Source organism: Lachancea lanzarotensis, scaffold LALA0S05, assembly GCF_000938715.1.
Source record: "Lachancea lanzarotensis genome assembly LALA0, scaffold LALA0S05, whole genome shotgun sequence".
In the NCBI taxonomy this organism is placed as follows: Eukaryota; Fungi; Ascomycota; class Saccharomycetes; order Saccharomycetales; family Saccharomycetaceae; genus Lachancea; species Lachancea lanzarotensis.
In genome coordinates this window covers 471,999-493,804 of record NW_019212883.1, presented here as the reverse complement: position 1 = coordinate 493,804, position 21,806 = coordinate 471,999, and the positions used below count along the sequence as shown (strand labels likewise).

General features: G+C 43.6%; 12 protein-coding genes and 1 non-coding gene across 13 annotated transcripts; 3 read left to right on the top strand and 10 right to left on the bottom strand.

Annotated features, from left to right (window-relative positions):
• Positions 1 to 191: 191 nt before the first annotated feature.
• DDC1 (LALA0S05e05622g1_1) lies at positions 192 to 1,838 on the top strand (the record flags this gene model as incomplete). Its single annotated transcript, XM_022772327.1, has 1 exon — positions 192 to 1,838. The coding sequence occupies one exon, from the start codon at positions 192 to 194 to the stop codon at positions 1,836 to 1,838; it is 1,647 nt and encodes a 548-aa protein (XP_022628662.1).
• Positions 1,839 to 1,933: 95 nt separating this feature from the next.
• On the bottom strand, positions 1,934 to 2,332 carry MPC1 (LALA0S05e05600g1_1; the record flags this gene model as incomplete). The annotated part of the gene is made up of 1 exon (XM_022772326.1): positions 1,934 to 2,332. The coding sequence occupies one exon, from the start codon at positions 2,330 to 2,332 to the stop codon at positions 1,934 to 1,936; it is 399 nt and encodes a 132-aa protein (XP_022628661.1).
• Positions 2,333 to 3,059: 727 nt separating this feature from the next.
• Positions 3,060 to 4,082, top strand: RSA1 (LALA0S05e05578g1_1; the record flags this gene model as incomplete). Its single annotated transcript, XM_022772325.1, has 1 exon — positions 3,060 to 4,082. One exon carries the CDS (start codon positions 3,060 to 3,062, stop codon positions 4,080 to 4,082), a length of 1,023 nt encoding a protein of 340 aa, XP_022628660.1.
• A 656-nt stretch (positions 4,083 to 4,738) lies between these two features.
• LALA0_S05e05556g (LALA0S05e05556g1_1) lies at positions 4,739 to 5,953 on the bottom strand (the record flags this gene model as incomplete). Its single annotated transcript, XM_022772324.1, has 1 exon — positions 4,739 to 5,953. One exon carries the CDS (start codon positions 5,951 to 5,953, stop codon positions 4,739 to 4,741), a length of 1,215 nt encoding a protein of 404 aa, XP_022628659.1.
• A 515-nt stretch (positions 5,954 to 6,468) lies between these two features.
• On the bottom strand, positions 6,469 to 7,593 carry LALA0_S05e05534g (LALA0S05e05534g1_1; the record flags this gene model as incomplete). The annotated part of the gene is made up of 1 exon (XM_022772323.1): positions 6,469 to 7,593. One exon carries the CDS (start codon positions 7,591 to 7,593, stop codon positions 6,469 to 6,471), a length of 1,125 nt encoding a protein of 374 aa, XP_022628658.1.
• Positions 7,594 to 7,866: 273 nt separating this feature from the next.
• On the bottom strand, positions 7,867 to 8,325 carry LALA0_S05e05512g (LALA0S05e05512g1_1; the record flags this gene model as incomplete). The annotated part of the gene is made up of 1 exon (XM_022772322.1): positions 7,867 to 8,325. One exon carries the CDS (start codon positions 8,323 to 8,325, stop codon positions 7,867 to 7,869), a length of 459 nt encoding a protein of 152 aa, XP_022628657.1.
• Positions 8,326 to 8,409: 84 nt separating this feature from the next.
• On the bottom strand, positions 8,410 to 10,812 carry NAB3 (LALA0S05e05490g1_1; the record flags this gene model as incomplete). Its single annotated transcript, XM_022772320.1, has 1 exon — positions 8,410 to 10,812. One exon carries the CDS (start codon positions 10,810 to 10,812, stop codon positions 8,410 to 8,412), a length of 2,403 nt encoding a protein of 800 aa, XP_022628656.1.
• Positions 10,813 to 11,476: 664 nt separating this feature from the next.
• COA2 (LALA0S05e05468g1_1) lies at positions 11,477 to 11,674 on the bottom strand (the record flags this gene model as incomplete). The annotated part of the gene is made up of 1 exon (XM_022772319.1): positions 11,477 to 11,674. One exon carries the CDS (start codon positions 11,672 to 11,674, stop codon positions 11,477 to 11,479), a length of 198 nt encoding a protein of 65 aa, XP_022628655.1.
• Positions 11,675 to 12,209: 535 nt separating this feature from the next.
• Positions 12,210 to 14,627, bottom strand: SCY1 (LALA0S05e05446g1_1; the record flags this gene model as incomplete). Its single annotated transcript, XM_022772318.1, has 1 exon — positions 12,210 to 14,627. One exon carries the CDS (start codon positions 14,625 to 14,627, stop codon positions 12,210 to 12,212), a length of 2,418 nt encoding a protein of 805 aa, XP_022628654.1.
• Positions 14,628 to 14,787: 160 nt separating this feature from the next.
• Positions 14,788 to 14,858, bottom strand: LALA0_S05e05424r. The gene has a single exon. It is a non-coding gene; the product is annotated as a tRNA-Gly (tRNA).
• Positions 14,859 to 15,571: 713 nt separating this feature from the next.
• On the bottom strand, positions 15,572 to 16,333 carry LALA0_S05e05402g (LALA0S05e05402g1_1; the record flags this gene model as incomplete). The annotated part of the gene is made up of 1 exon (XM_022772317.1): positions 15,572 to 16,333. The coding sequence occupies one exon, from the start codon at positions 16,331 to 16,333 to the stop codon at positions 15,572 to 15,574; it is 762 nt and encodes a 253-aa protein (XP_022628653.1).
• A 1,479-nt stretch (positions 16,334 to 17,812) lies between these two features.
• On the top strand, positions 17,813 to 19,585 carry LALA0_S05e05380g (LALA0S05e05380g1_1; the record flags this gene model as incomplete). Its single annotated transcript, XM_022772316.1, has 1 exon — positions 17,813 to 19,585. The coding sequence occupies one exon, from the start codon at positions 17,813 to 17,815 to the stop codon at positions 19,583 to 19,585; it is 1,773 nt and encodes a 590-aa protein (XP_022628652.1).
• Positions 19,586 to 19,621: 36 nt separating this feature from the next.
• LCL3 (LALA0S05e05358g1_1) lies at positions 19,622 to 20,425 on the bottom strand (the record flags this gene model as incomplete). Its single annotated transcript, XM_022772315.1, has 1 exon — positions 19,622 to 20,425. One exon carries the CDS (start codon positions 20,423 to 20,425, stop codon positions 19,622 to 19,624), a length of 804 nt encoding a protein of 267 aa, XP_022628651.1.
• Positions 20,426 to 21,806: the final 1,381 nt, after the last annotated feature.

The following is a 21,806-nucleotide window of genomic DNA, read 5'->3' as shown; positions in this document are numbered from 1 at the left end:
TTAACTCGCCATTAGATCCTCGTCATCGTCATCGTCATCGTCATCGTCATCATCCTATGTAAAGTGTCAAGAACTTGTATCATTTATAACGAGTCTACCAATTCATCATTTGACAGTTGATCGGGTATTGAATCTGTCTTATCACAGCGGCTAACGGGGCTCCAATCTAGCCTCCAAAGCTTTTCTAAAATATGATATTCAACTCCTGCATTTCCAATGCTCACAACCATACTATCTGGAGAAAAGTGCTTCAAAATCTGAGCACTTTACATGAAGATATCAAATGCTCCATAACCCAACGGGAGTTCATAGTATCATCCATGAATAGCACTGACACCGCAATGAGTCAGGCTCGTTTCAAGCGCAGTTTTTTCGAAAGTTACGACTTTAGGCCGCAGGAAACCGTTTTCGGGGAAGATGGGCTTCAACAAGTCCAGGATCAACAGCTTGAAGTACATCAACTATATTCGTTCAAAATCAATGGCAAAGTCCTGGGTGTACTCTTTCGAAAACCTGAAAATGACAACATCAAGACACTAGAGCTAGCTATTCATAACGGTGCAACTTGTCCGGAATCTCTGGCAAATCGATTTCAGATTACTATACACACCGAGAGCTTGATGGTCAAAGAATATGTGCCTAACATAGTTCCGATAAAATACGACCCAATTGTGATTAATTTGAGGTATAAATGGCGCTTTCTGGATGTTTACGGGGGATCTTGTGAAGACCAGGAAGAACAGCTGGATCCGCGGCTATTAGACATGTTTAAAGTCTTCAATCGCGAACTGACAGAATCCTATTTTAACAACGACATATTATCCAACACCAAAAAATCCAGCGGAACACTCACACCGGAAGATGAAATCAATTATCTATGCTGTAACCTCCAGCTTTTGAAGAATTTTATTGATAGCTGTCACACCAGCGCGACGGAAGAGGTCAAAGTTGACGTCTCGATCTCCAAGCTGGGTCTCACGGCCTTCACCAAGGCAATATACAGTAAAAATAACGACGTGCTGCGTAATGCAATCCGCGCTACCAACATCGTCAGTACCAACGATCTGGAGCATTATTGTCTGTTCACAACGACAGGCGACGAAAGCAGTAAGAGTCGACCGCTGGCCAAAACAATTTCTTTTGGCATGAAAGACTTCAGAAACTTTGTCAATATGGCAGCTTTTTGGAAGGGAAATCAAAACGTTAACATTTGGTTTTGTCGTCCAGGAGATCCGATTTTCATGGAATTAGTCAAAGACGATCTGGAACTTGATCTCGTTCAAGTCACAGAAAGCAGTGACAGTGTGCCAAATGCTGGTACTAAAGTCAATGTCACACGTACAAGTCCACTCCGAGAATCGGCCGTGAAAGCTACGAGCCCTCGAAAATCGCCTTTGCAAAACAAAAGTCCCTTCAAGTTCAACTCTACCGAGAGCACGCACAGTCCACTGAAACCTAAGTCTCTGTTTACCAACGATGATGATGAAAATCAAGGGCAGCGAATGTGGAATAACCCCATTCGCGGGAAACGACGGTTAGAAGATGACAATCTAGAGGATCACTCGAGAAAGCAATTCGACCAAGAGCAGAACAGCGGCACGGTGGCGCATCGCACTCGAACAACAATCGAATGGGGCACCGGCGACTCGGAATCTGCAGCTAATACAACTTCTACGCCACTTCTTGATCAGAGAGATTTGTTGAAGGAAGAGAAAAGAAAGTTTTTACGGGATCTGAAAGCCCAGCGGCAAAAAGATCAGAGAAACGCTCAGGACGAAGCAGAAGAGAATCAGTTGGGTCCCACACAGATAGATAGGCCCAAGGGTCTTTTCGACTAGCCTATACTGCCTCTCAGATCGCAATACAACACCCATTTTGTGGAATATTAATTGAGTATACATGCTAAAATTGGGGATACGGGTGTGCGTTCATTTCACTCTTCCTTCACAGCAGGAGCGGGAGCAGAATCTGCCACAGCATCATTTTTGGCTTTCGACTCCGCACCGCCAAGATAATGGTAGTTTACAAACCGCATTGCCTGGCCCGTCTGAGCCAAAGAGTTGACGACGTGACAGCCGAATAGTAAGAAGTTCTTGGGCTGCACCGTGAGTGCAAATTTCATGAAAACACCGGAATACATGATCAAGGCTGTAGTCATTGGTCCAGAGATCATTTCGGGGTCCTTTTTCAAGTCATAAATCGCAGCTAGTGGAATACCAAAGTTCGACACCGGGCCCCAGAAGTGCGTGGTGAAAACGTATTTTAGCGTTTCCTTGTTCAAATAACGACGAATCACACTTTGGGTAACGGCTTTTTGAGCAGATTGAGACATGTTTGACCAGTTTTTTTAGTTGAAGATGGGCTACGATGCTTGGTTGTAAATGGTTTCACCGTTTGGAAAAAAAACTCACAAGAACAGAAAACCTTGCAAAGTGGAATATACTCGCTGTAAACACTAGGATCGATGAACGAGGTGCCTTATGGTGGTAATCGTTGTGTTCAATCAGGTTGTTGTTGAAGGAAAGGGTTTCGTCGATTTCGAAGAAATTTGGGCCCATTGTTAATGCTCGCCGTACCGAATGAAATAAAAAAAAAGTGATACCAAATACGATCATCTAGGGCGTCAATTGTGGGTAAATGAGTGCGGATGCTCGCTCAATGCTCGCTCAATATCAAGTTACATTCGACTGTCCTGCACGCATCATGCGACTGAACGACGATTTATGTTACATGTGCCCTCTTTCTAAAATTATCTTCAAGGAAAATGCCTCGAAGAATGGCCTGAAAAGCTCACAAAGGCATTTCAAACAGTGCGCTCACTGCCTAATAATTACGACTATACCATTGCTGTTTTGCAGGATGTCGGTGGCAGTTTTAATGGAGGCGATGATGTGAAGTGACACACCCGTCGATAGTGATAGAGTTTGGAAAAGCTTCACTCATTATAGCAGAGCGATGAGGTATGTGACTATAGCTCATCGCATAATGACATCGATATCGATCCAGCAGAGCCCATTAGAAAGCCTGGAGATTTCTACACTTTTGACACACACAGTTCCATGAATTACAACGGTCAAAATTCCGATTCATCGATTCCGAGACCGACATCGTCGGGCCGTATTATGCTGGATCATAATGCAGGTTCAAATGGAATTAATGAATCCTCTGCCGGACCTTCCAACTCTCATTATCGCAACAATCATCATCTGGCACAACATAGTGCTTACTATCCACAATATACAAGCTACGGGTATCACCATGGTCAACCCCCGGTCTCGTACCACGGATATTACCAGCATCAGCCACAGCAGTATGCTCCCCAGTCATTATACGTACCACCATATTACAACCAGCTGGCGCCGGCGCCAACTCCAGCTAGTTTCACACCTGGATTTCAAAATGGCAAGCAGCATGAGCCCACTGCATGTTCTAGTCCTCACAAACCACAGAATCATAAGGAAAACTACCAGGAAAACAGCGATGAAGAGATAAAGAATCTGGAGACGAATACTGTTGAAGAAATGGATAATGGTGCCGTGAAGACGAGAGCTAATGACTCACTTTCGGATGTTGTCAAAACGGAAGAAAGTCCAGTTCAAATTCAAGGCACATCTATCACATTGACTTCAGATGGGGATATCGAAAAGTGGAGAGAAGAACGTCGCAAGATGTGGCTTTTGAAAATCTCAAACCAACGGGAAAAGCACAAACTGGAGCTTGGAGTACAAGAAGAGCAGACACCCAAGCAATTATCTTTTCAAAATGTCAGGAAAGATCAACAATTTATTCAAAATATTCAGAACCAGATTGGAAGATACAATTCCAGCCCCAATCTGAGTCTCAACTTGGTACAAAGAACCATGGCAGAAGAAAATGCGAAGCTACTCAATTTCATCAAAGAGCTGGGCGATGCCCAGCTGCTCGAGTATGAACTTAACGACGAAGAGAAAGAGAAGTTGTTTGGAAACGCTAAGAGAGGAAAACCCAGGGGTGACTATAACAAACGGCCTGCAAATGCTCGAAATGGTCCTTCTCGGTACGAAGGAAATGCTAAGAGGCAACGCTTTCAACAAAGTAGCTAAGGAGAGGTTTAAACTCATGCTGTCATGGCATTAATTTCTTGATCAGCAGCTTTATGGCCAAAGAACTGAAGGCAGAACCAAGAAAAGATCCGCAAACGACACCACGAAAAAAAGCCCTGTTACGTTCGGTCTGTACAACTTTCAGTCTGTCTTGTTTGGTCAACAATTGAGATTCTAGCCTCAGAGTGGAGCGTTTTCCTTCTCTCGGACGTTTTCTGGAATATTTCTTTCCCTTGTGGCGATGTTTCGAAACTCGGTAACGCTTCTGAGAGTGTTCGGGTATTTTTATTTCAGATACCGGCGGAGGCAACATCACCATAGGAAGGTTGTCTTTACTTGCCTCATCAATAGACGGAACCATGACGAGAAAATGCCTTCTTGATGAATCGAGCTTAGAGCATTGACCGATGTTCAGAGACAATTATTCGGCAGCTTATACGTTTCTCGCCCTGGAAGCATTTTTTCGTCAGCTTGTTTCACATTCGTTTGAAAAATGTTACAGCTCACACGTCGCAAGTCTAAACTGTCTTTACATCTTCACCGTCCGAATTCACTCATAATTCTATTTCAAATTGCATTAGCTTACAACAGCTGAAGTCAAGTAAGTGTACGTTAAAAAAGTGCCATATATAAAGAAAACCCGTGGAAAGAAATCATTAACCCATGTTAGCGATCCCGACTAACAAACCCAATGTACCAACTGATCCTGCCAGAAAGCCAATCATACCACCAATAAAAACCTGTCTTGTATCAGCCTTGATGACGCCTGGGGCCGTATCTGGAATCGGTGTCGTCTTTGAACGCTTGACTTCATTGATACTAACGATTTCATCTTCATCTTCTTGTTCCTCATAACCTCTCTTACGAATTTGCTTATCGAAAACATCATCATTGATAGATGAAAGTTCACACTCGTCTTCTTCCTGCACTTCAACGGCCGTAGCACAATCGTAGCACTGAGGTGTCACGTCACGAGAGATACTTACTTCTGCCGTAGGTACACGTTTTGCGGGCGATTGATCGGTGATGGTGATAACAAGGTCCGAAGAGCTTGTGGGACCCTCGTTCTCTTCAACTAACTCAACAATATCTTCATCGATCTCATCTTGGACAGAGCCACAACTACTCACACCGTCATCATCGTCTTCTAACAGAACCTGTACATCTAATGGACGTTCGAAAGTAGTTCCATCTTCACCAGTGCTAGTTTTCAAAGAACTTTCTTGTTTTTCGAAGGTGTCGTCTTTGGGCGTGAAACTTCCCCGTTCGTATGTGTCTAAATGCAAATCAAGGTCTTCACTAAAATTCAAATCAGAAGACGAACAAGAACTTGACAAATCTTCGTCTTCGGTACGTCTCGTCGTAGAAGGTCTACTGGTAAATGGGCTGTCCTCGTACGTCACGTTATTCAACACCAAATCCAAGCTCTCAGCATCTGGACGAAATTCATTACTTTTAAGGCTTATCTGAAACTTCAATTTGGCACCACGCGATTGTCCGGCTGCTACCGGTTGGTAAAGTTTGATAAGACCAAATCTTTCACCATTTTTCAAGTCGATGACTTTAGCGTCAGCGTCCTGTGACTGCAAGTCCACCAAACCGTGAGTAGAGCCCAAGTCTTGCACAGAAATGCGGAATTGGTCTAGTAAAGGAACGTATGGGTCTTGATCAGCTGGGAAAAGCCGTTTAATGCACAACATAGCGTGCTTCTTGCTGAGACTCTTTTCATGAAACAAAAAATTGTTTTCCCGATCGAATCGTTCCGGATCTTTCAAGCTCGCCCTCCCGATCAGGAATTGCACTCCATCGCCTTCGGCATCTTCGATTTTGAAAGAAACCTTACGGAAAGTTTCGTAATCGGAGCTTGTCATCGAATCGTTCCAAAATTTCCAAAAGAACGGTGTAAATTAACGGTAAAAAACACTGAGGAGCGCTTAAAATAAACAGAAACCACTAAATCTCTCTTGGACTTGCTACCAGGCTTCCAATCAAGCTTAAGACTTGGGTTCTTGAAGCTCTTACGTTTGTAAATGTAACAGGTTGTTTCTTTGCCCCCCCTGGAAATATGAATGTGGATGGAATTACTGTCATAGTATACGGGTGTGACACTTGGAAACAACACTGACGTTTGACATTTTGACTCCATTTTGTTGGTGATTCAGCTGTTTCTTGAAATACATTGAAAATGTGAGTGATTTTATACAGGATCTCTGCTTTGTCCTGAGCTTGCTTTTGCTTTTTTATTTTTTGTTCATTTGCTTTGGTCTGTCATTCTGCTCTTTTCTGGCGACTCAGGGAATTCTTTTGTCCCGATCGAAAGCTTTCCAGGACCAAAATATCGTCCCATGTCTTTCAACACTTTTCCACCCCGCCTCTGGCTTCTTGTTTACATTAAAACACAGCTCTTTTTAAGTTTATCGCGTTTTCGAGTTTTGGGACCCTTTTTCTTCGACTCTTTGCCCTTTTTCGCGGTCCCCGAATTCTCGTTTCTCGAGGCTCTGGTATCTTCATAGTTACGTTGCATACTTCTGGCCACCCGAGCATCTTCCTGCTCCTGTAGTTGGCGGGCATACTGCTCATCCGTCATGAAATTTGGGTCATTTTCTGGACCACTCGCATGTTGCGAAGCTGCAGGATCTGCAAAAGGATTATTGGAAGAACCTCTGGCTCCTGGTACCAAAGAACTACCCTGTGTAGACGTGCGATTGAACATTGCAGGGAGGAAATTGCCAGTGAAAAAAGTGTCTTGGGAACCATTTACGGATTTTAACGATTGCCACACGACCTGAGTATCATTCTTGAAACCCAAATCTGTCACTAAGGTGAATAGCTGGTTATTACTTTTGCAAATGGTTGCGAAATGATCATTGCGGAACATGACGGCGTACGAATTCTCCAAAAGTACTTCCTTCATATGATCCAGGCCGCATTCCGTTAGCTGCGTAGCAGATCTTGCCAAAAAAGACTTTATAAAATTCGAATCTTGAACTGCTGCTGCGTTTTCCTGTGTTTCGGCGATGTTTCCGTGCTGGATATCATAGGCCGCGATCAAGGCGTTTTGAGCTCCCTCATACGAGTAGTTAGAAACATGTTGGTATTGCAATGGATCACCGGCATAATCTGCAAGCCATCCATGCACAATGCTCACGTTGAAAAGTCGAAAAAGAGCCATTTCGTCTCCGTCTTGAAATGATCCATTAAAAATCGGATTGATTGACAGACCTGTGTGCAATTGTGGCAGCAGTTGTAGCAGTCTATCTACGTCTGAACTCACACCGCGTGGCACTTGAACCCCGATGTTGGCTAATGTGGTAATAATCTCATGGAGTCCTACTTCGTTGCTTCTCGAGACCAAGTCCAGTAGGGGACCTGCCTGCTGCATTAACTGAGGCGAAAGTAGAAGCACGTTGCAGAGTGCTAACAAAGCACAGGGACCGTTCTCGTTCTGCAAAAGTATTCGATGCGAACTTCCATTAATGTTAACCGTTTTTACATCAAACGTTAAGCTCATCTTACCTTAAACTCACCGTTAAAAAAACCGAGTCTTACGGGATTTTCTCGGTTCAAAGTAGCCAATTTGATCTGGGAACAGTACGGTCAATGAATTCTCACAGAGGAACACACTTATAGGCCTTGAAAACTACGTTTTGGATGTGTTCAACCTCCGTGCTTTTCGAGACTTCGGGTATCTGCAAGTTAACACTTACTTTTTTTACTAGTATATATAGTCTTAAGCGAAAGAAAAATAGGGGTTGAAATCACGTGATCACAATTTTCTGTAATTTCACGAGTACTTTAATTGAGTAATATCATAGGTACTCGCGGCTTCAAATGTGATTATGTCAGCGAGACCTCGGCGGCTAAATCTTACAAGCAGTCTATTGGTAGCTGAATGGAATGTAAGAATCAGGTATGGGAAAGCAATGGTACAAATCTTCCCCCCATTTCGAGTTGTAGAAGAAATGGACAAAAACATGGGCTTTTCAGAGAGCCCGCTGGCAGCCCATTTACTTACTGAGATACTGAGTACGTCACAGCGATAGAAGTACAAAGTGAATATGGTTGTAGATGGCCGAGAGATGGCACTAGAAAGGCCAGAAGGCGAATGATACCGACAAAAGAGATGAAAAGAGCACTTCAAGAGTTCAGAGTTGACAAGAAATGAGTGCGAAAGCCACACATACATACCGCTGTTTCGCGGGAGAATTGTAAGAACAGCAACACACCTTTGGTGTGAAAACATCGGTGTTTCCCAGGTCCTGGATTTTTAAAATACCCTCAAAACAAAGGACGTTTCACTTCTGTAGAGCTACAGTAGATGCAGCAATTACTTTTGCTGCAGTTGCGCCAAACTGTCAAGAAGACTTTGGACATTATTGTTACCAGACATTGAAGGAGACTGTTGTTGAGGAACAGGGTTCTGAGAAGGAGGATTTTTCGGCCCAGAACCGTAAGGATCTTGTGGCTGAGTGTGATGTGGAGGAGGAGGCGGGGCTTGGTGCTGCGGTTGATGATGCACGGGTGTATTCACCATGGGCATTTGCTGAAATCCACCGTACGAAATAGGAGCGGGTGGAGATCCCTGAGCCTGGCCCTGAGGCTGCATCGACTGGATTATTCCAAGAAGCTGTTGTTGCTGCTGAGGTTGTTGTTGCGCCATGGATAATAGATTTGATACAACGTTGGGTGGCAGATTTTGAATTGCCGACAATAGCTGTTGTTGATCCATTTGAGGAATGGGGCCCATTGGGGGAGCCATTCCCGGCTGCTGAGATATATGTGGGGCAGGTCCAGTAACTGGGTGTCCTTGGTATGGGTAGTTTTGTGCCATAGCAGGAGGAGGAGGTACAGTTGCACCATACGCCTGAGGTGTTGGTGCCATTGCTCCGTAAGCCTGTTGCATATAGGCCTGTCCCTGGTGCGGAGGAACCGGTGCAGGGGCTGCATGGTAGCCACCATAGTATTGTTGCTGAGGAACTGGTTGTTGGGGAGCAATGTTGAGAGAGCTGTTTCTGGAACCTTTCAAGTTGTTAAAAATTGCAATCGCATCTTCACACGATACACTAGCATATTCATCAAATTTGGTCTCTCCCTGAGCACCTTTGTAAAACGTTTGAATGTCGACGTTCCTAGTTTTGTTTACCAGTACCACACCCCAAACGCCTTCGTAAGCCGCATCGTTAATCATTTTACGCAACTCCATACGAGGCTTCAAGAAGATCATGTCGGTTTCTAAACCAGTGCGTTGCCTAAATCTTGCAAAAACATCATTGGCGTAAGACCTATCAGCAGTTCTTTTGACGTAAATCTGACATTCCGGAACCCGCCTTTTACCTCTTTTTTGGCTCTCGTTGTAAAGATCTTCCTCGTCTTCTTCTTCTTCTTCTTCGAACGGACGTTTGGAAGAGGAGATAAAAGTAGAACTGCTGTTGGTGCCATGATCACCGTGATCATACTGAGGCCTGCTGTTGGAAGATGAAATCTCGAGGATCAACTTCTTGCCAAAATTGATTTCATTTGACTCGCCTGCTATGGCAGCTCTCACGGATTGTGGGTTGTCATACTGGATGAAGCCAAATGCATTTTTTATGTTGATTTGGTAGATATGTCCGTATGGCGAGAAAATGCGGAATAGGTCATCTTTAGCAACGTTTTTCAACGGCAAATTTCCAATGAACAAACGCGATTTAGGTGGAATATTTTGAATTTCGGTGATTCTGTTTTCACCTTTCAGATAGTCATTGTAGCGTTTGCGCTCAACAACAGACATTGGTTGAAATAGATTGGGTCTATTTTCTCCATCCTCCGCTGTAGAATCGTGAGAAACTGGGGCTGTGCGGCGTGGGAGACCAGTCTCCACATCAGAACTGAGCAATGCGACTATAGCGCTAATCTTCTCTGGGTCTGAAAGACGCTGGAATTGTGGTCTATCCAGAATTTGGCTATCCAAGATTAAAGTTGCTTGTCTTTGGAGCAAGTCGTAGTCCACGTTCTCTGCATCTCTATCATAATTGTTGACGTTGAATTTTTGAGAATCAGAAGAGGGGGCTTCTGCATCGGGTGATGACGATGATGATGATGATGACGATGATGATTTATTTTCGTCGGAATCTTCGTTTCCGTTAGACTCAGATGCATCTGGTTCCAAAGCCGCATTTTCAATTGCTGCTTCTTCATCCACCACTGGTTGTTCCGGTTTAGTCACCTCTGTAAGTTGTTCGGTAGTTTCAGCATCTTTAAAAGTCTGGAGTTGCCCTTCTTCTGCTTGCTGTTGTACATCCGTGATTTGTTCGTTTGAAGGTTGAATGTCGGGTGTCAAATCACTCACTTCAGTAACGGCTTCCGTCTCTGGTACCACATCCACAACCGTATTAGATAAAGTCCTGGATAGAGTGGCATCTCCAATTTCACCAGTGTCGTTACTTATTTCGTCAATCGCAGCCGAATCTACGTCTTGCGTTTCTGCTCCGATTTGACCCTCATTTGCATCTTCGACAGTGGCCGTTTGAATCTCGGGAGTAGCACTATCTTCTTTCTCCGCAGCATCACGTTCTTCTTCATGTGAATACAGACTTTCTTCGCGGTCATCTTCTTCTTCCTCTTCATCATCAAGGGCATCTGTCTCGGCTGCCGCAAGTTTCGTCTCTTCTGTGGGTGCGCCTTCTAAGGCTGGAGGCACCAAAGGAGCGTCTCCTCCGGTCTCCAGCGGTTCGGGGTCATCATAAGACATTGGTTGGGGCTCAAAGTACTAGTAAAAGACCGACTATGGTCTGATTTCAGGCTGGTTTCAACGTTGAAGGAAAGGTCAAGAAAACTTGGACGTCATGTAACTTTTGATATTCCAGTTATAACGTGGGAGGGTAACAGTCAGTGCGACACACTAAGAAAAGGTGATATTGGGAAATCACATGACTGATGCCTCGAAATCAAGCCTTCACTCGAGATCGTTCAGATCCCATTAGTGAGTTCTCTTAAGCGGTTCATATGCTCGACTGGCTTGACGACTTACATTTTGATACATTCTCAAAGTTGGTTCGAGAGGTGCTGGTAAACACAGAACGTAACGTAACGAAATTCCCACTGGCCAGGTATCCCTTGATTAGAACAGATTATGTGATGAATATAATAAATTACTATTGTTTCTATTTACAGCTTCGAGTGGTCCTAAGTATGCTAAGTAATGTGAACAATTGAATATTGTTCTGTGAGCTTGCCCATCCTCGAAAAAAAAAAAATGTTTCCCATGTATCATCTCGAGCGAGCACCTGCACGCATGAGGATTGGAACTCGTGGATCGATCCCAAATCCAATGTTTAAATAATAGTATTTTGCCAGTTTGACATCACCTATGATTGTATTTTCCTTTAAGGTCCTTTTAATGAACCGGTCCTCCCTTAAGCCGGTCTCGACATTCTCTCGAGCTTCTCCTTTTCTAGCTTCTCTTTCTGCTCCACAGCTGCTAGTGGAGAGTCAGAGTCCAAAGTGTGTGCCGGACACGGTATCGCTGAACTCAACGCTACAGACGAAAAGGCCACCAGAAAAGTAGTCATAAATAGCCTATTCGTCACGTTCACTCTGGTCGAGGCTCTCATTCTGTCAATAAATATAGCTGATTATCTGATTTCGAGTTGAAATGACCTGTCAACAGAAATTCTTCGGAAAAGATGGGTTTATTTGCACGAAGAAAGGGCCTCCGCAATACCTTGAAATAGCCCAGAAGTTCCCACAAGTGAAAAGAAGAACAAATAAATATATTAAAGGAGAAAGTTTCCTACCAGAAGACGACCCTTGTGGTTTGATGCGATGTATTTAAATATGTGCTTGAATGGTTCGATTCGATATTTCCGTTGTATCTCATATTCAAGATGGGTTTTCACCAATAAATTTAAATTTCCGTATAGGACACTATATACGGCTCACGTGATAAAGATCACGTGTGGTATTTTACGATGACAGGTAACTATAATGTGATCTTTAAACGTCAAGTGTTCACAGGACAGGTTCGAACGATGCTGACGGGCCTCTGCATCGACGCTCTTGCAGATCACTTGAAAGTTAGTTCTCGAGTTTGTCGGCGTATTTGTTGCTCCTAAATTTTCCATCCAAACCTCGGTTCTTTCCAGCACTCTATATGAGAGAAGTATTCTCGCCAGGAATTACCGGACTTTTCTGGCGTGCAGCTGAGTTCTTAAGCGGTTGCATGGTCATCGAAAACCCGGGTGGAAAAGCACTAGTGGTATTTGCTGACGTGTTAGCCGATGGAAGGCTACTTGTTGATTGAGTAGACGATACAAAGTCATCAAAATCGTCAACATCTTCAGTTGTATTTTTGATATTATTGGATTTGAGAGGTGGGGCAGTGTGTCGAGAAGCAGCTGAAGCGGGTGCTGAGCCTTTAGTCAATATTAATGGTCTCGAAGGCGGCTTGGCTTTTGGTCTTGGGGTAGCCGTCAAGGGTGCTGGGCTCAATGTTGCCTTGTTGGTGGAGATTGTGGGTTTTGGCAGAGGTTGGGGAAGCGGTTTGGACATCGCTTTTTGGTGTAATGCATGCTGAGTCTTTGGCTGGATCGCGGGAACACCTATTTTGTGCGATGCCTCCAAATCTGGATCCTGTAGCTTTAGAACCGGCTTCTCAATGACATTGTCAAAATTGGCCTCTCTTCCATTAGAAGCTTCAAGTTTTACTAAGTGAGCGCGCTGTATGTCAGCACTTATCTTGTTGATAACATTTGTGAACTGCGTGTACTGTGCAGTTTTCAACGTCGTGGCCATGGAGAACTCCCAAAGTAATGGAAGAAGCTGCTCTATCAATGCTTGCTCATTCTCTATCAGACCCGGTAGCAAGGAGAGTAATTGGAGGGACTTCATAAGGATACGAGGGTCCCTGGTCTTCATGGACTTAAATAAGGGTAATAAATCGTCAATGCAAGTAAATTTATCAATTGCCTTGCGTTCAATCATGGTTCGAAAGCTATCGACACATGAAGTTTTTACCGTGAGACTGGTGGTCTTGACAAAAAGCTTCGATAATAGACTGAATAGGAAATTCTTCACGGTTGCGAAATCGAACGCTTTCAGTAGAACATCGAGTTTTCCCATAAGGGATTCCTGTAACACCACAGCACTTTCTCCACTGATGGTGGAGAAAACATGCGTACATAAGGGCTTCAAAAGCTCACTCATGAAAGCATCAGATTTGATCTTGTTGTGCAGAATAGCTATGTTTTCAATCAAGCTTGCTGTTGCATGCTCTAGCAAACGGCTAAAGCTGTCTTTTGACACAAGATGGGGATAAACCTTTTCTTGAAACGACAGCTGTGACAAAGTTGAACCAATTTTCGAGATCAACGTCACAAGCGTGTTGAGATCCTGAGTTACTATTGCATCTGATGAACACACTTGATCGAGCAAATGTAGCAATACAGGCAGAAACTTCCGCTGCAATAGTTGAGATGGGAATTGAGGTAAAATTTCCAGTAGCCCGTTCAAGTATATTCCCCTCTCTTGGGAATCTTTGGTGGGTAGGTCGTCTAAAAAGGTCAGGGTCTTCACCAAAGGATCATGGAAGAAGTCGGTTTCCAGAAACTCCTGTATATTATCAAACCTCGAAAAAACGTCTCTATTCATCAATTTAGACATGCTGAATCTCAGTTTTTCTGGCACCTTGCTAAAGAATCTGTCTGGAGTTTGCCGTAGCAAATCTCTTTCGTATTTGCTGTATTCTTCCTTGTAGTCTCTGATATAATCTCTGCAAGAAAACAGATGCGTTTTGTAGTACAGGAAGTATATCAACAAACCCAGCGAAAAGTAGTCGTTTCTTGGGGACAGCATGTTCTCTAGTATCAGTTCTGGAGCGCTGTAATCAAGAGGAATATGCATGAAAGGAGCGTATCTTGGATCGAAATCCGGACTGTACTGGCCCGTATTAGACCCTGATGGCAGTTTTGCAAGATGTCCGAATCCGGACAGCTTCCAGTCGGAGTTTTCGTTGACCAGCACAGAGGCGGGTCTGAGATCCAGAAGAACCGAGCCTGCACGGTTGTGGATGAAATCAAGACCCTGTGATATTTGTTGGATGCCGCGTTGCGTAATTACGTCTCCTGAGCTCGACATGGTCAAACCCTCATAATTTTCCTCGGGCTTAACATCCAGGACAGAGGATTCTACGCTGCCGGTCACATACTCTGAAACAAACATAAAGTTTTTGGAATGCTCCTCTAAGGGCTCGATAAGCGCCAAAACGTTTGGGTGTTTGAGTTTGGCCAGATGGCTCACCTGCGCTCGTAGCACATCGTACGCGCTTCTGATAAATTGTTTATCTCGACTTGAAGACCGTGATTTAATAGCTCCCGCGGTTAACAGGTTGTTTTCAAACTGGTTCTTGTCAAAGATGAATATGGAAACTTTAGAGCTGGCGGAGCTGGCGGAAGACGAACTCGAACTTTTTGGTCTACCTGTGTGGACGTTCCAGGGCTCTGCTGTAAAGGTAGGCGAGGAAGAGTAGGAATAATTAGAACTGATTCCCGATTTAGATGACCAAAACATTGTGTCAAGATTATTGATAAACTCCTTATGGCTTTGGTGCAATCAGAATGCTCTCTCTTTCAATGAAACCTTCTGACATCTATTCAAATGTTTTCTAGAATTGTAGGATTTATATCGTAGATGGAATGGAACCCATTTTTGAAGTGAATCGTAAAAAGATTGCGCAAGCCCGGAATCGAACCGGGGGCCCAACGATGGCAACGTTGGATTTTACCACTAAACCACTTGCGCTCGTATTAGGTAAAATGTAATTTTTGTTTTCTATAGTCTAGAAAAAAGGTCACGCTTAAGTGCTAAATGACAGTCTTAAAGTAACTAGAGAACGACACCGACAGGACATGCCGAACCCTCGTCAAGAGACTTGATATCTGTGATTGTTCAGGCGAGGGTAAAAGCCCGTATTTAAGATGGTTCCAAATTTCGTATGTAGCTTCATAATGAATGATGATTGCTGTATAAAAAAAAACACAGGATCTTACCGGTACGTGCTGCCTTAGACCTGCGACGTGAAACGAAGGTATCTCAAAGCCCACCCATGAAATTTCAATGGCTTTCACAAAATCCTATCGAGTGATATTTCCTAACTTATTGGAAGCACACTGACGTAGTCTCGAAAATACTCTCGGAGTTAATGTCGCCTTCTATTGGCCGTTTGTCGAGCATTTAGTTCAAAGCAGTGTAAATGATTCACTCAAAATATGTTCATTCCGGGACCACAGCCCAGCAAACATGATTTCGTGTGTGAAATGTCGACTATACGCGTAGTTCGCTAGATTCTTCAGCCTTCCTTACCTTAGAGCGGTAACATACAACAGCCATGTTGCTAGAGGATATTCGACGAACATGCACTATTCCACTGTCGGATTTGTAAAGTCATGAAAGCTGTAGGTTTCAGTATTATTTATGCATATTTTGCAAGCTTTTAAGCTAAATCTGAGGTTCGATTACCATGGAATTTCAGATCCATTGTAGGAGATGAACTTGCCTGCAACTTCTGGCAATTTCTCTAAGATGTTCTTGCTGATAGCTTCTGCCGACTCTTCGGGCGTGATAGGTGGGAAATTCTTGAGTGCATCCCCAAGTGTTTCCATAAGCTCTTTATCGTTCAAGGCCGTGTTACCCATATCGGTGCTTACAAAACCTGGGTGCACAACCACGATCTTGTATCCCTCTGGGCCCAGTTCTTTGTTCAGATTGATCATTGCAATGTTAATTCCAGCTTTCGAAACACCGTAGCCGGAGGTCGAAAACGGTAAAGTGAGGTTACTGGTCAAAGAACCTCCCACAGAAGAAATAACAGCAAATTGTTTGGTCGCCTTTCTGTCCAGCAAAGATTTGAAAGCGCGAAGGAGCCTGATAGGCCCCAAAGTGTTAACTGTGAACTGTTCCAGGAATGATTCGTCACTGTTGCCCAAAAGAGGTCCAGAAGACTTCATGATACCTGCATTGGCGACCAGTACGTCAAGCCCGTCTGGCAAAATACGAGCGGTTTCTTTGGCAGCCTCTTCGTTGCTTTCTGCAGTGGAAACGTCCAACGACACAATCTTTACGTTTTTATGCAAATCGGCCCATTTTTTCAATTCGGTGGCGCCTCCCACATTACGGGCACCGGCAACTACGATGTTTGACGATTCGGAGCTAAGCAACTTGACAAGAGCGAATCCGATACCACGGTTACCACCTGAGATGAAGTACGATTTGGACATTTTTTAAATGAAAAACTGTAGGATTAATGCTTTTCTGATTTTGTCCCTAGAAATTCAAAGACAGTGTCTACTATGTCTGCATCTTGGCACTTTTATAGGTTTCGTTTGTCCTTGATCGCTTCAGTGTGCTAAAAACTCGTTCCGCGGAAATAAGACGAACGTTTCGCTAAATGTGGCAAACTGCTAGTATGATAAACTTCCGACTCGGAACGCAATCCGCGATCTTATACCAAATGTCTTAATTCCGTCTGAAAGTGGCTTGGCAAAAAATAACGTCGTATACCATTGGTACTGCCTCCCGTTGTTCTCAAGTGTAAACTGGTAACTTATTCAGATCAAAGTGATTACATCGAAACTTCTCGATAGCTAGAATAAAGAGTTCTTGCGTGGAGAATGCCATTTCTTTCATGTTTGACGACAAAATTGAGGTATAGTATGCTTCGACGAACCTAGCTTAATCCCCGTCGTCATGAAGCTAGCTAGACTGGTCAAAGCTTCACGGCCGTGTCCTGCAATCGTCTCTGCAACTTTGGCCAAGACTGCGGAAGAGTTGATAATTCAAGTAGCCACGTAAAAAATGACTATTGACCCATGAGATGACCATTCCACCGCGGTAGACGTCGAGCGATGCTCAGCGAGATTACCACTGACCTAGCCTCAAAGATATGCTTTACTGCCATCAAAAACTAGGAACTCGAAGTTTTCGAGGTTAGCAGGGTCAGCGCTCACTTCGTTGAAGTGAATCATTTTGATATAGACATTTTGACAACTTAAGCACCTGAAGATCTGCTTATTATCTTCGAACACAAGAAAGGAGGTGCATAGTTGTCACCATGTTACCGCTGGAGCTCAACAACTCAACTCGCGGTTCTACTCGTCATTCACGGCTACTCGTGCCGATTCGTGGTTTAGTTTCGTGCTACATTGGCTAATTTATATCGAAACTGACGCAGGAAATTCGCTGATGCCACCACACACACACACACACACACAGAATTTGTTATCGTTGTATCACTTTAAATATGCATATATTTGTCCAGATTCAACCACCGCATCTCTGCTTTCTTAATCGCACTCGACGTATTCAATACGTGCCGTGAAAGTGTTTCAGTGCATGGAGAAACTATTTTCCGGAAATCTCTAGGCTTAGAACTCTCGAGAAGTCGAAACATGCATGTCATGAGATCTGGATCTAATGTCAATCGCACTAGTGACTCTCCAGACTCGTAGATTTGTCAATCCCTTTACCCTTTTCCGTATATGGGTATCTTTCAGGACATCTCTTCCTGCATAACCTATAAATGTAACATTTAAATCCAGGGTATAAAGCCACGTTCAATGGTCAACTGAAATTCTTAAAGAGAACATCTTTGAAGAGGATTCCATCGACTATTTGTCGAGTATCTTGTGGTCTTCACGGTGTAACGTTTGATTCAGCTCCTTTTCGAGCGTTCTCCATCCTTACAATCTCGAGGTAGAATGTCTTTGAAACATGTCGCTAGAGACATCGGATCTTTCTTCTCATTGAAAACGCTGGATTCCAGGCTGAATCCAAGTTTGGACCAGAAACGCAAACAAAAGGCGAGTTCGGGGCCGAGTAAAAGTCGGTGGAACTCACTCGAGTTCAAGATTTATTATGCAGCCTTTGCCATTGCAGTACCAATGATGGTGAAAACTGCAATGTCAGCAACCAACGAACAAAACCCGAATTTCAATCGAATCGAACCGCTTCTTAGCAAAGGTTGGATCGGTGGACGAAAAGTGGACAATAGTGATTCGCAGTATCGATTTTTCCGTGACAATCTGCCACTACTTATCGGTTTAGCGGCGTTACACACGATCACGAAGAAGCTAGTACTTCGCACTGTCAAATGCCCGAAAGTCGCATTTGACCTCATTTTTGGACTCATTTTTTTATTTGCCGCTCATGGCGTCAGCGCCCTTCGTGTCTTGACGCATTTGATGATCAATTTCACGATCGCCAGAAGTCTTCGCAGAAAACCAAGGGTTGCCAAAGTTTTGACGTGGGCATATGGTATCGGCTCTCTGTTCATAAACGACAATTACCGCAAATATCCCTTCGGAAACATCCTGTCCATTTTATCGCCATTGGATTCCTCCTTCACCGGAATCATCGAACGTTGGGACGTATTCTATAATTTCACTCTCTTAAGAATGCTCAGTTTCGACATGGATTTCCTTGAAAAGTGGGAGGAAATTACGCAGGGCCAAAACAACGCTACACAGACGCAACCTAAGAGCATCAAGCCGGAGCTCAAAAGATCTACATCTTCGGCCACTACTTTGGAAACCATTTGTGAGGATGGTCACAAGAATCTGCTTCTAGAAGAACGCGCAAGACAGAATGCTCCTCACCATATCCAAGAGTACTCGCTGGCTCATTACCTTGCCTACATTACCTACACCCCGCTGTTTATTGCTGGTCCCATCATAACCTTCAATGACTATCTATATCAATCTCAGCACACATTGCCTTCCATCAACCGAAAGGCAATTTTGAAATATGCGCTGCGCTTTGCTTTTTGTGTGTTGACCATGGAAGTTGTCTTGCATTACATCTATGCCGTTGCTGTGTCCAAAATGAGGGCCTGGGAAGGCATCACGCCATTCCAGATCTCTATGATCGGGCTGTTCAATCTCAACATCGTTTGGCTGAAGTTGTTAATTCCCTGGAGACTATTCAGACTGTGGTCATTGATGGACGGAATCGATCCACCTGAAAACATGATTCGTTGCATGAATAATAATTTCAGTGCTTTGGCATTTTGGAGAGCATGGCATAGATCATTCAACAAGTGGGTTGTTCGCTATATTTATATACCACTGGGGGGTTCGGGGAATAGAATTCTCACCTCTTTAGCGGTTTTTTCTTTTGTCGCGATCTGGCACGACATCGAGCTAAAACTTTTGTTGTGGGGTTGGCTTATAGTGCTATTCCTGTTACCAGAAATATTCGCACAGCAACTCTTCTCAGGGTCTTACAAAAAGTCATGGTACCGATACCTTCGCTCAGTGGGCGCCATTTTCAATATCTGGATGATGATCATTGCCAACTTGTTCGGCTTTTGTTTGGGTTATGATGGTACTATCTACCTCATTAAAGGCATTTTCTTGACATCATCCGGTTTACAATTCCTGTTATGTGCGAACGGGGCCCTGTTTATTGCAACCCAAGTTATGTTCGAACAAAGAGAACACGAAAAACGTAATGGAGTGAATGTGAAATGCTAGTCATAGTATTAAAAATAAAAATCAAACAGCATCGTTTTACCCTACTCTTTTCTTGTAGGCAGCTGGAGTTTCCATTTTTTTTAAACTCCAGATTCCCTTCTTATTTGCTCTAGCCACATTTTGGTGGAAAAGATAAATATCTTCTTCTGAATCAAATTCTGCTCCAGTTTTCCCCTCGTAAACTGTTGCAAGTCCATTTTTCACCATTTCCAGACTCAGATTTTTATAGCCGGTCCACGTAAGATATTCCACCTTCGCAACACAACGATTGTATTGATCAATGGACAACGGCTTGACCCAAACATTGCGCCCTATGATTGTGTGGCGTAACCAAATGAGGGCTTCCTCACTGAATGGTTGAGCTTTATTACCGAAATGGGCCCTTTCTGGGGCATCTACACCACACAGCCGGATCGGAACAGTAGGCAAATTCCGTTTTCCCTTTCGAGAGACATGCAATGCCAAAAATTTGTCTTTCTCAGTGATTTTTTGGCTACGGAAGGGAGTCAAAAGCCAGTTTCTAGCCTTTTCTTTCTTGTCATCGTCTAGCTTTTCGAGTTTCGGTATACTCCGGAGCCAGCCCCATCCGCCACGAATCCCGCCTGGAGTATGGAAAAAATGGAAATTGTCACCGTCTCCCACTGCTGTAACCTTCCCGTATATCCATTTCTTTCGAAACACTTTCTGTGGGATCTCTGTAGCTTTTTTATACTGAGCTAGATGCTTGTTGAACAATGCGTAACTGGTCAGAAGTGATCCTGTCAGCACGAGTGAAAGTAGAACATCACGGACATATGGTAAATGCTGTACTTTCAGCTCTTCACGTTGTGCCCCTGGCATCCACAGTCCTGGATACTGTGCTGATGTTGGCTAGTTGTTAACGCATCGCTTGTCGCGCACTATTTGATGCACATGCTCTCTGTATATGACCAGCCGACGACACATGCGTTCGAAGTGATAGTCTTACATGATACGTCGGGAAACAGCTGAAGAATTCGATGAAGATGCTGGTACTAATCTTTGAAGCTTCCTGTGACGTTGAGATTATAATTTTGGTGCTTTTTTCAATCCCATGATCATAAAATTAGTCTTCACTCGCTGTGGATTTCTAAAGTGAGTCCTTGGAGTGCCATTGCCTTAGTAATGTACCATTGTAGATGAGTCGTAATTCTCAACTATGTTGCTGATGACTGTGTTTTTTCGTCCTTTTTTCAGGGTACAAGAGATGGATCTAATAGACTAGGCAGACCAAGACCCACTTATACATTTCTTGGAACAATTTCATCATCATAGGGAGTTAAAAAGCTTTCACTTGAATTGGAGTGATTTAATGGCAAATCAAACCTTTCTTGATTGCCCTATAGAGCCTGGCTGCATCATCTGGGGCTCATAAGTTCTTGGTGCTGAGAATCCGGGAAAGTTTGTAGTTCAGGTTCACTATTCAATTAACTCTGTCACTGTCATCAAATCACTTGCACGAGATCACTTTGTGATAAATCTGGCACCATATATCAAAAGAGTATCTGAGAAAAATAACTATACAGGAGAATTATCGCATTTGAAGATTGACTGGTGCTCTGACAGAACGATAGAAGCAGATTTTCATTGCGAAGCAATGCACATCGCCTTGGTGGTATGCCCAAATTCGATACTGGTCGCTTCGTACGTCTGTGACACAACTCTCTGACGTAATGACACTTTCCATAAAGTATAAATGGTAATGTAATCATCATATCCATCGGTCTTTCGACGCGGTAACAACCTTTCCCTGTTTTGATTTGAAAGGCCAAACGGCTCTAAACAAGATATCCTTATTCATTTATTTTTCCCTATGTGTATCTATCATTTCTATGAGTCTTCCAGTGTCCACTTTATTATATGGGTGACTATCCACAGTCCATGAGAAACGTTTCCAAAAGACACATATCATGAAACGGTGACTCACCTTCACAGTCCAGAACTCTCAATCCAATAGCAACAGACTTTATAGAGACGTTTCCTCTTCACTTCTTCGAACGACGCCCACGCTATCCTCTTGATGTCTAATTTCCCCGCAATTATAGTCGCATTTCCATCCTCGTCGCCAGTCGGGGACTCCAGGCTTGAGATGGACAATAATCCTCGAGGAGACTAACTGCTATTCGAAATGACACAGCGTCCCCAAAGCTACTTCAGGCTTTTAAGTCCACAATTTCAAGTATTCGTCTAATTAGGTTGTCCC